Source organism: Gorilla gorilla, chromosome 13 (genome assembly GCF_029281585.2).
Source record: "Gorilla gorilla gorilla isolate KB3781 chromosome 13, NHGRI_mGorGor1-v2.1_pri, whole genome shotgun sequence".
NCBI lineage: Eukaryota > Metazoa > Chordata > Mammalia > Primates > Hominidae > Gorilla > Gorilla gorilla.
The window spans coordinates 49,215,193-49,229,141 of NC_073237.2; the positions used below are offsets into that span (position 1 = coordinate 49,215,193).

Here is a 13,949-nt window from a genome sequence, read left to right on the forward strand (position 1 = left end):
ATGGTGGCTCATGCTGGTAATCCAAGCACTCTGGGAGGCTGGGGTAGGAGGATTGCTTGAGCCTAGGAGTTCAAGACCAGCCTGGGCAAGATGGCAAGGCACCATTTCTACAAAAAATAAAAATTAAAAAAATCGGAAAAATCACACAGCCACTTTGGAAAACAGTCTAGTAGTTCTTCAAAATGTCAAACATAGAGTTACCACATAATGTAGCAATTCCACATACCATAATTTAGCATTCCATAGCAATGCTAGATATATAATTAAGAGAAATGAAAATACATGTCCACACAATAACTTGTTTTTTTTTTTTTTTTTTTCTGAGATGGAGTCTCACTCTGTCACCCAGGCTGGAGTGCAGTGGCACAATCTTGGCTCACTGCAACCTCCGCCTCCTGGGTTCAAGCAATTCTCCTGCCTCAGCCTCCCGAGTAGCTGGAATTACAGGTGTGCACCACCATGCCTGGCTAATTTTTGTATTTTTAGTAGAGATGGAGTTTTGCCATGTTGGCCAGGCTGGTCTTGAACTCGTGACCTCAAGTGATCTGCCCGCCTCGGCCTCCCAAAGTCCTGCTGGGATTACAGGAGTGAGCCACCATGCCTTGGCCAAGAACTTGTACATGAATGTTCATAACAGCATTATTCGTGATGGCCACAAAATGCAAATTATTCATATATTATCAACAAATGATTAACAAAATGTGGTATAGCTATATAATGGAATAATATTAGGTAATAAAAAGGAATAAAGTACTGTTACATGATACCACATGAATGAATCTTGAAAACATGCTAACTGAAAAAGCCAAGCATAAAGACCATACTTTTTATGATTCCATTGATATGAAATGTCCAGAATAGGCAAATCTATAGACACAGAAAGTAGATTGGTGGTTGTTTAGGACTAGAGGAGGTGGAGTGGAGAATGAGGAGTGACTGCTAATATATGGATACATTTTGGTGGCAAAATGTTATAAAATTAGATTGTGGTGATAGTCTGTGAATATACTGAAAACCATTGATTGTAAACATTAATTGGGTGAATTTTATGGTCTGTGAATTATGTCTGAATAAAGCTGTTTAAAAACTTAAAAGTTAGAGCCGTTAAAACAGGGCAAAATAAGGGCATATATTCCAATGTACTAATAGCTGTAATTGAAGTTTGGTGTGTTATTTTTCGTAGCCTCCAGTATAAAGATTTAGCATGGCTCTTTTGCAAGGGTACATGCATATCAGTGCAGTGTTCAGATATTAAGAGCCTTTATTGAAGAAAATAAGAGAAGACCTGAATAAATGTGTAAAGATGTGAAGATGCAATGTTATAAAGACAACAATTCTCTGTAGATTTCCTAATAATGTAATGAATTCCCAGTCAAAACTCCAGCAGGACTTGCTTGTAATGTTATAATGACTAACTCTGAAATTCATAAATAAGAATGTAGGCGTAATAATAACAACCCCACAAAAAGAGTATTTAATAAAGTAGAGAACTTGCCCCAGTTGGCTTACAGGTCTCGGAAAGCCATGATAATAAAAACGGTGTGACTAGTGCAGAGAGAGGCAAATATGTGATGGAACAAAAGAATGCCCAGAAACAGACCTGAGCACGTATGGAAAATTGCTGTGTGTAAGAGATTGTAGAATAATCCAGTATGTCAAAGTATCATAATTATGGAATCAATGCATGTCAGTGAGGAAATCAGCAAGATGGTAAAACTGGTAACAGCATTTGGAGAACTGAGGAAAGAAAAAGTGTTGAAATAAGGTTTGTTATGCACAACACTGGTTAACCTCCGGCAAGGTAATAAAACCATAATCTTACCACACAGAAATTATTTGCATTTCTACCAGATTAAAAAATCTACAAGTTAACATAATTTTACAGAATATAGGTTTTAATAGTAAATAGCAAGCCAAACAAGATATATACTTCCTAGGGAATTAAATGTTCCTTGGGTGGGCCTGTCAGACAGTGCTCCAAGGTGACCTTGAGAGGACATGCAGTCTTCCTTTTGCCTTGTTTCCAAGCTCTTCTAACAAGTAGATGAGTTATTTCTTGCTTATCCATGCAGGAAAGAATTAAATGTAGCTCAAGACTGTACACAAAATGGATTCTAGATTATATTTGTGTGTTTGCAATAGTATTTTCTCTACTTTATGTATTTGAAGCATTTCTTATTAATGAAATGAGAAAATGCATTCTTAAAACACTAGACAGTACTTTCAATAAATGAGTTATGTCTATATCTAAAAAAATCCTGTTTAATAAAAAAATTAGTTTGTGGCATGATATGCTTATTGTGATATTAACATAAATCTAGAAATACTATAGAATTTCTATGACTTCATGTACATGTGTATACAAACATAAAGGACTTGAAGAATCTAAATCTAATCTTTTATACCTCAGAAAAGATGAATAAAATGTAACATTATTTTGTTAATAATTATTATATTCTGCTAAAGTCAAGTCTGTTGTGCCAGGTAAAGATACAATAATTTTAGCTTTTATTAACAGATTAATTTAGGCACAGTAATATTTTAACTAGTTTGTTTGAGCACAAGTGATTCCTGAATTGAATATCATCAGAACACAAGCAGTTCAGTGTTGTACCTAAGGAGTGGGAGGGGGAAACTTATGAAGTATTTAAAGAAGCAAGACAAATAAAATACTTGACTGGAACAAGTGGGAAGTTCCTAGTTAGAGGTGAGTTGGCGGTTTCTGATTGGCTAAGCTTAAGTTTTGTTTTTACTGTTTACAATGAGTTGAGTTTCCATTTGCTTGTATAGGAACCATCTTTGCTGAAGGCCTCCCAATTCATTATTACTATTTTTATCTTTTGAGGTGGAGTGTCACTCTTGTCACCCAGGCTGGAATGCAGTGGTGCAATCTTGGCTCACTGCAACCTCCGCCTCCCGGGTTCAAGCAATTCTCCTGTCTCAGCCTCCTGAGTAGCTCGGATTACAGGCACCCGCCACCACGCCTGGCTAATTTTTGTATTTTCAGTAGAGACGGGGTTTCACCATGCTGGCCAGACTGGTCTCAAACTCCTGACCTCAAGTGATCTGCCTGCCTCAACCTCCCAAAGTGCTGGGATTACGGGCATGAGCCACCGTGCCCAGTCCCAATTATTTTAGCACTTTGAAACATATAATATTTACCTGGCACACCAAATTTATGTTTATATCTAGTGTGTTATATATGGCATGTCAAATCATTGGGGGAAAAGATGTGGTTTTTTAAAAACAATCTTGGGAAACATGGCAAAAGATTAGGGAAAAAATTACACAGCACTATCTTGTACCATTTATTTAAATTATAAACGATTAAATATAACATATTAAAAAGTAAAACACAGGTAAAACTATGTTATATAATCTTTGTAGAGGGAAGGTTTTTCTAAGTATGCCCTCAAAATCAGGAATGTTAAAGAAAAGGGTGATAGTTACGACTAAGTAAAAATTTCAATATTGGGGAGACTTTTATTAAAGCTAAAGGCAAATGTGAAAAGGGGATATTTTAACAGTACGTTTCAGAGACTGTGTGTTTCTAGCCCTCGAAAATGAGTCTGTAAATGAACAGATGGGCAAGAATGGTCCAAATGGGTAGATAGCCTTTTCAGTCGGTCACTTCCTCTTTCCCTGCTTGTAAACGGAGCTGATGGTCACTGCCCAGAGTCTTATTTATGGAAGTGGTACCTGTATTCTCAGAATAAGAAGTTTTTGTGATGGAAATAACTTGTCTTCTAATGACATTTTCCCTTACCTGTGGAGTTTTCTTCCCTCCCACCACCCACACCTAACCACCCTTGTAAGAACAACTTCAGTTTTCCCCTATGTGATGTGAAAAATTTAGGGAACTTGATATATCCAAGATAAAAATGAATGTCTAGTGTAAAATATTAGAGTGCATTGGGAAGTCTGAAATTCCAATGGGGGGAAAAAAAACAAAAAACAAAACTCCACTTAATTGAGGACACTGCACTTTTTTTTTTTTTTTTTTTGAGATGGAGTTTTGCTCTTGTCGCCCAGGCTGGAGTGCAATGGCGCGATCTTGGCTCACCACAACCTCCGCCTCCTAGGTTCAGGCGATTCTCCCTGACTCAGCCTCCCGGGTAGCTGGGATTACAGGCATGCGCCACGATACCTGGCTAATTTTTGTATTTTTAGTAGAGATGGAGTTTCACCATGTTGGCCAGACTGGTCTCGAACTCCTGACCTCGGGTGATCCACCTGCCTCGGCCTCCCAAAGTGCTGAGATTACAGGCGTGAGCCACTGCACCCATTGTACATCTTAGAATTAAAAAACAAAAAAACAAAAAACAACCACAAAAAAACACGCAAAACTTCTCTTTTTTTAATGACTTTACCTCTATTTTAATGACTCTAGCTCTTCTCTGTGAGATGTGTACTGTTAAGGTGAGTGGAAATGGAAGGAGATTGGCAATTCTATTGTAATACAGGGCAGGACTTACTCTTAAACTCTTTCTGGAAATTTCCTTCTCTGAGTGGACCTGCCCCCATTGTGTGCCTGTCAGATATCTGTGGGTCAACAAACTGGCCGAAGATTCTGCAAGGCAAATTGGTCCTTACCTTCTTTATGTTACTTCAGCTTTCTGTGGTGTGTATTTAGTGGGAAATTAGACAGTTTATTAAAAATAAAGTACTTTACAAAATAAGTACCATTGCCTTCGGGAATGTATTTTTTGGAAATAATTAGGCAAGTGAGTAAAGGGGCTTATTAACAGTAGTTTGTAATGCCAAAACTTTGGGAGTAACCTACATGCCTGAAAATGAGGGACAGGTAACAAATTATCATTATTTCCAGTCAGCAGCATGTTGCAGATGCTATGATAAAGCAACTCTGGATTTATTGAGAAGAAAAGATTCAGAATAATTCCTATATATAATCCATTATACTGTATACCATAACCCATTATAATAAGTATCTTTAATAAAGTTTTATTAAAATATGTATAGATTTACTTGGGAAAAAACCTGGAAGGATATATACAAGATACAATCCTATCTTTGGGTGGAGACCTGTGGAGTAATTTCAGTTAACTTATTTTTTGTGTACTAGAATGAAAAAATAAAGTTATTAGGGATGTATTTCAGGAATGTTTGACACATAACAGTAGATTTTTGTTACATGATTTTTAAAATTGATAAGAAATAGAGGTAAGATGTATAAAAATAATTGGAAGCCTTATGTTGTGTAATTGCACTGGTGTAGACTTTTCTCACAGGACAAAGAAATAAAAAACCTCACTCTGCCTTTTTAATTAACAGATCTTCTCACTCAGATATGGCAACAAGCAGCCTTCACTTTGCATCATGTGATACACAACAGGCGCCCAGACAGCGCGGAGCATCTACTGTGAGCAGGTCAGAAAGGGTTGTGGGCATTCCTGGGGGTAGAGGGGAGGATAATCCCACCCTTGAAGGAATATGATACTGATATTTGCATAGTGCATTGGGTTTGACAAACCAGTGAGGTCAGGAGAGGCCTAGGCAAGTAGAGTGCCCATTTTATAAATCAGGGAAGGAGATACGGTGGCTGCTCAGGGACTCAGTGAATAGGTGGCACTGTTACATGAAAGCAAAACACAATTCAACTTTGGGGCACAACTCCTTTTCAAGTCGCTTTTATCTTTAAATATTTTTAGCAATTATTTTTATTATAAAATAATAAATCACACTGCCAAACATTGGGGAAAATGGAGGAAAGGAGAAACAACCATAATGATGACCACTTGAACACAGAATTTTGGTGTATTTCCTTCCAGTCTTTTTCCTAGGCATGTGCTTCTTGATACAGTTGTAACCATAATAGATTTTTTCATCAAATATTATATTATGATTATTTCTTTCTTACATTTTTCGCATAATCTTGGTTTAAAAATATATTTTAAGAAGTGTTCATTGTAGAAAATTCAGAGCTATAGAAAGCACAAAGAGAATGAAATATGTATTACTCTAATCCTGATTATTTTTGTGTGTATTCTTTTTCTCATATATAGAGATATTAAATTTTTTTCTTAATTGGAATCATATTAAATATACTGTTCAGTAATCTGCTTCTTAAAATTTAATATATCATGATATTTTCCCCTTCCATTAGATATTTTTCTGTGATATCATACTTGGTTAATTTTTGTTCCTTTCCAGATCATTTTAGAATTAACAGATTCTCTCTTTGAACATGAAGGTTTTTTTTATGAGTTATTAAGGCAGCTCTGTTAAAACTGTTTTAGTACATGAGAAAGTACTTTTCATCCATCCTTAGAGGTTTATTAAACTTTTAAAATTATACAGCAGATCCTTAGCATTTTGGATTTTGCATTTGAAATTTCAGCTATGCATGTGTTCTTTATACTCATGGGTTTGGTGAGTTTGTCTTAGGATTCTACCCTCACAATATATAGAAAAGGTTACAGAATGGAGATAAAGTGAAAATAACTTCTAAGGATCTTAAGGCATTTGTTTTCCTTATCCTTTTTTTTACTGTGTGTGTCCCTGCTCATGGAATTTTGTGTTTTCTTCAAAAAGAAGTGCTCTTCCTTTATAGTTATCCTCTAACTCATTCGATAGTTTCCTAAGTAACTACTGTATCAACATTTATAATGCTGAGTTTGAAAGCTATAATAAAATAAATAAAAATTACTGAAAGCATTAATAAATAAGGGCATGACACGCACAGGCAGCAACAAGCTGCGTCTGTAGACTGGAAGTCTTTAGCATGCACGTAGTTGTTGAAGTGATGAACCACACCTGTATTTCCCAGAGAGACGTAACAAAAGACAAGAGAATGGAGGAAGGAATCTTTTGGGAACACAGAACATTGAAGCATGGCTGAGACAGTGACAGTTCAAACAAGAGCTACATAGATGTGTGAGAGAGGAAGACTCTACAAGTTGGTGGCCACAGGACAGGCAAGGGACTTGGGGGAGGGGTGAGTTCTGGAATGCAGTCAGCAGAGCCAGGTGTGGCAAAGAGGTCTTCATGGATACCGGTGGAAAAGTATCCTTTGCATTTCATAGTTAGGTCATTGGAGACCTTTAGCTCATAAGGTTTTAGGGAAGTTGAGGCAGGAGTCAGGCAGCATGGCTAAAGGTCAGAGGGACGTGGGGAAGTAGGGAGAGTGAGCATCAGTTGTTTTCTGAAGCTCTTGCCTATGAATAGAAGGAGTGGGAGAAGGGTGTGTTAGGAGAGAAAGCAAGATTGAGGGAGTTATCTTTCTTGCTAGTTTTACTTTAAATAGAAATGAATGAGATTTGTGTATATTTCTGAGTTGGGAAGGAGACAAAGAGAGGAAGAGGTTAAAGTTATATAAAAGAGGAAATGGAGGTGAAATGTAAGAAATAATTGAGAGGTGTTTTCGTGATAGCACAGGGTGGGCATCCCTAATCCAAAGATCCAAAATACTCTAGTGAGCATTTTTTTTTTTTTTTGAGTGTCATGTGGGTGCTCAAACAGTTTCAGATTTTGGAGCATTTCAATTTTGGATTTTCAGATTAGGGATGCTCAACCTGTACTCACATTTGCAGTTTTCATAGTCTTTTTCTTTTTAAAAACTAAACAATAGACATTCTCACTCTGCCTTTTAATTAATAGGTCTTCTAATGCATGTGTCGAAGAATAAACATAATGTGAAGCAGCCTAAAATGACACTTGCAAAGTGGAGGAAGCTTGGATGTGGACAAGAAGTGTGGCTCTTCTGGAGTTAGTCTGAACAGAAAATGATAGTGCCATACCTCATATGTTACTCCTCCTGGTACTCCTCATTCCACAAATAGCTATTTGCTTCTTAACACAAAGTTGTGAGGCAGCCAAGGAGAGAGTTTGGGTCACCATTTAACAAGTGAGACACCCCGGATGTCAAGTGACATAGCCAAGTGCCACAGCCAGGCAGTGGTGGGATTACATCTTGATGCTCCACCTTCTAATTTCTGGGCTGGTACACCTTTAAGAAACTTATTTGCCTCCTTGCTTATAATCCCTTTCACTTGTTTAGTCTTACAGAGTGTTTTGACAACCATGGTTTCTTTTGATTCTCCCTCCAACCTTGAAAGAGCCAAGAGAGAATCTTCCCACAAAAGGATCCTCATATCCAGAGAAGTACATGATCAGCTAAAATGCCTTGTCACTCTCAAATTCTTGGAATTAGAATTTCCTGCCATTGTCCTTAAAGGACACCAGTGACAAACTTTAAGACATTTGACAGTTTTGTGTTCATCACTTCAAATCTGTTTACAAGCTAGTTGTTGAAACAACCGTGTTAAGGTCACTGGAAAAATGAGGAAAGACTCTGCACCCTGGCCGCAGCTTTGTCATCACTTTACTTTCTCCTCTTACCACATCTCTTCATTAGAGGTGGGAGACCTGTTGTTAGTTCATCAAATATGTATTTTTCCATAGGAAATGGGCTGAACACAAGGTTACTCAATTTACAGTCTCTAAGATAAAGTGTGTCTTTTTGATTTACTTGAGAAAGTCATCAAAACAGAACAGGGGTCTAGGGCCTTAGAATTAAAGGAACGGAGAGAAAACCTTTCATAGACTTCTTTGTAGTTCACTTACCAAGCCTAGATATGTCAGCCCAGTGTGGGTACAGAACTTTGGTAGCTTTAGTTACCAAATCAAGGTTGGCATTGGGAAATCCCAGAATTACACAGGGAGTTCTGGCTGCTCAGGAGACTGAGTTCCAGAGACTGGTTTAGTGGGATGAGTTGTCCAAATGGCTCAATCATGAAGGTTACGGCAAAATGTTGGCCAAGGGCTTGTGAGAGAAGAGGGTGACTCTCCCTTGGATTGGTTAGTAAAGAATGTAGGATAGAGGGAGTTGTTTAATGAGTACAGAGTTTCAGTTTTGCAAGAAGAAAAAGTTCTAAAGATTGAAGTGATGAACCACACCTGTGTGGTTCACACTGTGTGAACATACTTAACACCACTGAGCTGTGTGCTTTAAAACGGTTAAGATGATAATTTTATGCTATGTGTATTTTACCACAATTAAAAAAAAGAATGCAGGACAGATTTCCCAGCTGTTACTACATAAAGTCTAGCTTTTACCTCCTTTGTGTTAGAAGAGTGCCAGGTGTATTTTCCATGCCATTATCACATCTGTACCATTCCCTCTTGGAACGATCCCTCTTAGTTTAACAACTACGACAAAAGAAACCCTTGACTGAGCTCGGGAAAGCTGAGGCTGGTTTTTGGGAATACATCCCAACTTCTGACTGTACTTACGTTACTCTTTCTTGCTTCTTCCGAATTCATTTAGCCTTCACCTAATGATCTGGCTTAGTTGCTTAACCAGAGTAGTTACCAGTGTTTGCCAAGAAGCCATTTCAAAATAAGCTATTTTTATTAGAGACATATTGGGCAATGTAAAAGTATTACCATATGTAACAATGCAATACTGAAAAGCAACTTATTATAATTGTGCTTATTAACAAATCAGGATAGGAAGAAGGGGCATTAAGGTATAATAATTTAAAGGAATTTATATATCATGTTTTGGTTATGTAGACTAAGTGCTTTTTTAAAAAAATGAACAAAACCCAACTCTTTCTGTTAATTAACAGATCTACTAAAGTAGACATAGCTTGAAGCACTGCGGCACACAGGGGTGGCTCTGGGTCAGAACTCTGCTCTTCTAGGGCCTAGACGCAGAGACCCCTGGCACCCAAGGCCTCAGTTCTGATGCCATTCTCTAACAAAAGAGACCAAGGCTCCTGGCTCATTCCAGCACCAGGGCAGGGAAAGTACAAGATGAACCTAGAAATCTTGTGCCAGAAAGTAAAGAATTGCGAGAAAAAGGACAGGGCTTGTCGAAAGAACATGGGAGCAACATAAAGGAGCTTCCAATTGCCAAATCTGGGACAATTTGAGAAAGAAAATAAATAATGACTGTAATGAGTTATATAGCCCACAGAATCAATTAATATGAATGTGTTCATAGTATATAAATAATTGGGTAAACATGTCAGTGGTGGGAGGGAGAGCTCTTCCCTACTCATTCTGACTAATGTAGAAGAAATGATGGGAACGGAAAATTGCTGTTTGACAAACCACAATGGTAATGGGTACAGACAAGAACACTCAGTGGACACTAAAGTTAGGGGGCAATGTGTGTTGTGAAACGGGGTATCTGCAGAGTCTTGAGAACCTCCCCTGAAGATGCTTAGTGACTCCCAAGGGAACAGTAGTAACCTCACAGTAGAGACTACCCTAGCTATGCGGTCATCACCAGATATGTGCATGCAGCTCGTAGCCCTGATATCATGCACTGAGAACTCGGCATCACTGCTGTGGTTTTCTTGCCCAAAATGTCTCTTGTCCAAGTACTAACCAGGCTCGACCTTGCTTAGCTTCCAAAATCAGACAAGATTGGGTGTGTTCAGGGTGATGTGGCTGTAGACTCTTGCCCAAAATGTGTAGCCTGAATCTGATCATGAGGAAACATCAGGCAGACCAAAGGGCCATGCTACAAAATAATTGCCAGCACCCTTCAAAAGTGTTATGTAAGATGTTATCTGGGGAAACTGGTTATACAAACTCTGTCCTATTTTTCCAACTTTTTGGAAGCCTGAAATTATTTGGAAATGAAAAGAAAAAAAAAAACCTCTGCTTCCCCATTTGAGTCTGAAGGATGAGCACCCTATTATTCTTTCTTAGATGTAATATTTATATCATTCCTTTTATTGCATTATGTATTTGCATTTTTACCTTTTACATCTGCATTTTTATCTTTTCTGATGCTCATAACGGCAATGTTAATAATACCTGTTGGGTGGATATTGTCATATCCTCATATACTTTTCATAGCTGAGGAAACAAAGATTTGGAGAGGTTAATGACTTTCTTGGAAGTCTCGCCATCTAACACAGCCCACTGTAGACTATGAGCTTATGGGGTCCCTCGTATCCCTTGGATAACTAATGAGAAATGGTATCAGGAGTTTCTGTAGTCTGGCTGTCCAGCCACAGTTGCTTCTGAGATTCTGGACTCCACACAGCTGAATCAATAGACCTGAGACTTCTTGCCATGGAGCTCTTGAGGGCAGGGAGGTCTGGAGTCCACAGGTGCAGGGGACTTGGATTTGGATTGGCTTGCAAAAGAACCCTGGATACTTCCACACAAATTAGTAAAAGTCTCTGAAGAGTAAACTTGTCTGCCCATCATTCTGTGCATACAGATTCTAAGTGTTTAGTTCTCACTTTGGAAAAAAGGTTCCTTTTTGGCCTAAGTTGAAATATTGATGCAAGAGTCAGACCTATGGAGATCAAATTCTCAGCTTCGTTATTCACAAAGACTGTGTTGGAGAATGTATTATAGCTTAGATGCGTGGAAAAATGGTCTTCTTTTTGACATAGCTCTGAATGGAATTTCAGCCCTAAAGTGCAGGCCTCCCTTGTGAGGGTCATGGTTGGGCGGTGTGGGGCAGTAGAGCCTGCCCTACTAGCTCACTGCATCGCTGAGAGAATAGACTTTTCTGCACCCTCTTTCCCTGTAAGAAAGGGGCTGGGCCATTTATGCCCTGTGTTTCTTTCCAACTCACCAATCAGATAATTAATTCCTTTCTCAGAGGAGGAATGAAGAGGGGAGGAGGGAGAGGAAAGTCCAGGAGCATTCATCTAGTGAAGTCCCTACTCAGGGAAGTCCGAGGTTTCGGAGATAAGGATGTTCCTTTCCTCAGGGTACAGGGAGGGCACCTCTTGGATGAGGGTCTTGTCACCTGCTTCAGGGGAGAAGGGTGAGGGGATATGATTATTATATATTGGTTTTGTAGACTTTTATTTATTGTAACACAGTAAAATCCCTTCTTTACCTTTTAATCAATAGATCTCATGAATCAGATATATTAATAGTAGAAGGTCATCAGATTATGAGCAAAGTGCAGAGAAACTGCCAAGTCACCATGTATGTGTGCATATGTGGTTCTTAGCAGGGGAGTTGGGGCAGGTTGACACTTCTGGAGAATTGTAGTAATGCCTCAATATATATAAATGCTTACACTTTTAATTCCAGGAGCTTCCTCCATCTTTACAACTACTTTTTATAGTAGTAACTGCAGACTTAACGATCCCTATCTTACAGATAAGGAAGCTGAGACTTACAGAGGTAAAGTGAGTTGTTCAAGGTTACAGAACTGGGAAGTGGCAGAGAAAAGACTTTTCCTTTGTTCTTATTTAAAATACTACTTTTATGTTTCAAAATTTTTATAAATCAGTTTTTCATTATAAAAGTAATGTGAGCAGAGTTCAGATAATTTGGAAAGAGGAGAAGAAAGTCACCAGTTATTTCCCTGTCTAACATAAGTGAGTAAAAATTATGATTTCTAGAGGAAAGAGACAAAACCTCCAGATAAGTAATAGAAAATGGCCTTGGGAGGCTGCAGCCTAGTTCTCTGGGATCACAGTTTCAGTGGAACCAATATATTGTGGGAAACATTTGACTTCTCTTGAGGCAAAAGGGAGTCAGGAAATGAATAAAAGGATCTGATTCCAGAGCCCAGATGCTTATTTACTATGAAGTTTTTTTTGTAACCAAGCTTATAAAGTAATTACTAAAGTAAGAATTGGAATGTAAGTGATAATGATATAGTATAGTTCCAAATTTTTATAAGTTATGTGTTCATTTTATATATATATATATATATATATATTTTAAATAGACTAAAAAATTCTTCCTGCCTTAACATATCTTTTAAATTAGAAACATGAGGAGTCGTCACCTCACTGAAGATATATATTATGAAGGGCACTGGGGCATGTGTCTAGCAGGGCAGGAATATGAATATGTGGGCTGAGCACCACAGTTTTTGGAGAGTTAGACATGGTTGTTAACTTGCATAGGGCTTGAAAGTTCACAAAACACACTCATAATAACAATTGCCTTTGCTTCTGCTGCAGACATTGTGAAATGAGAGCACTTCAAAGATGAGGCTAGGGACTCAGGGAAGTTAAGGGACATTGTGAAGGTCACAAGGCTAGAGAATGGCTTGACTGACTTCTAATTTCCAGTCCAGGAAGCTTTTCATTATTTACATCATGCTATACTTGAGGGGGATGCTATGCTGATAAGCCTCTTGCAAAAAATGCTGGAGTGCTTTTTATTTTTTATTTTTTTGAGACAGAGTCTCGCTCTGTTGCCAGAGTGGAATGCAGTGGCGCGATCTCAGCTCACTGCAACCTCTGCAGTGGTTGGGATTACAGGTGTGGGCCACCATGCCCAGCTAATTTTTGTGTTTTGAGTAGAGACGGGGTTTCACCATGTTGGCCAGGCTGGTCTGGAGCTCCTGACCTCGTGATCCACCCACCTCGGCCTCCCAAAGTGCTGGGATTACAGGCGTGAGCCACCGCACCTGGCTATACTGGACTGTTTTTAAATTGCCTTGCTCATCATTCCAGTCTGGTTGGACAGGTATGGTGAGCCAATTTCCAGTTCACGTGGTAGGTGTGGGTAGCTACTTTAGGTTCTTAATCTAAGGAGGCAGAATGATGAGCATCTGTTTTAGGAAGAGAAGAGTAACCTGAGAGTGGTGTCCCAGTGTGTCTGATGTGTGCTGGAGTTTGAGAATCATGGAGTCCAAGCAGTAATAGGAAGGCATTCTTGGAGAGCATTTCAGAATTCAGATCTGAAGTGATGAGAGTCTCAATTAATGTGATGGCAGTGGAAATGAAGAGGGACACGTGTGTCCGAGAGATACTTGACAGAAGTCTTGGCCATGGTGAAAGTTGCTCTCCTGGTCATTCCTTACAGAACCCATGGTAGCCCTAGTGTGCTGGAGAGGGGTGTTAATTCCAGGTGAGCATCATAGTAAACCACTCAGAAGAGCTGAGTTTACGTGCTCGGAGGTGCTGAGCTCCCACTTTGTGTATCTAAGTGGGGGTGTGTATAGTGTATCCTCCCAGGTGACAGTGTGGCCAGCTGAGATGCAG

General features: G+C 38.8%; 1 protein-coding gene across 3 annotated transcripts in view; it reads left to right on the forward strand.

Moving 5' to 3' along the window:
- TTC39B (tetratricopeptide repeat domain 39B) overlaps positions 1 to 13,949 on the forward strand; it is a 141,267-nt gene that overhangs the window by 74,004 nt on the left and 53,314 nt on the right. For all 3 annotated transcript variants that reach the window (XM_031014796.3, XM_063696365.1, XM_055350800.2), the window contains one exon: positions 5,293 to 5,388. In XM_031014796.3, the coding sequence (XP_030870656.1) occupies positions 5,293 to 5,388 (96 nt within the window). The remainder of the gene's footprint in view (positions 1 to 5,292; positions 5,389 to 13,949) is intronic.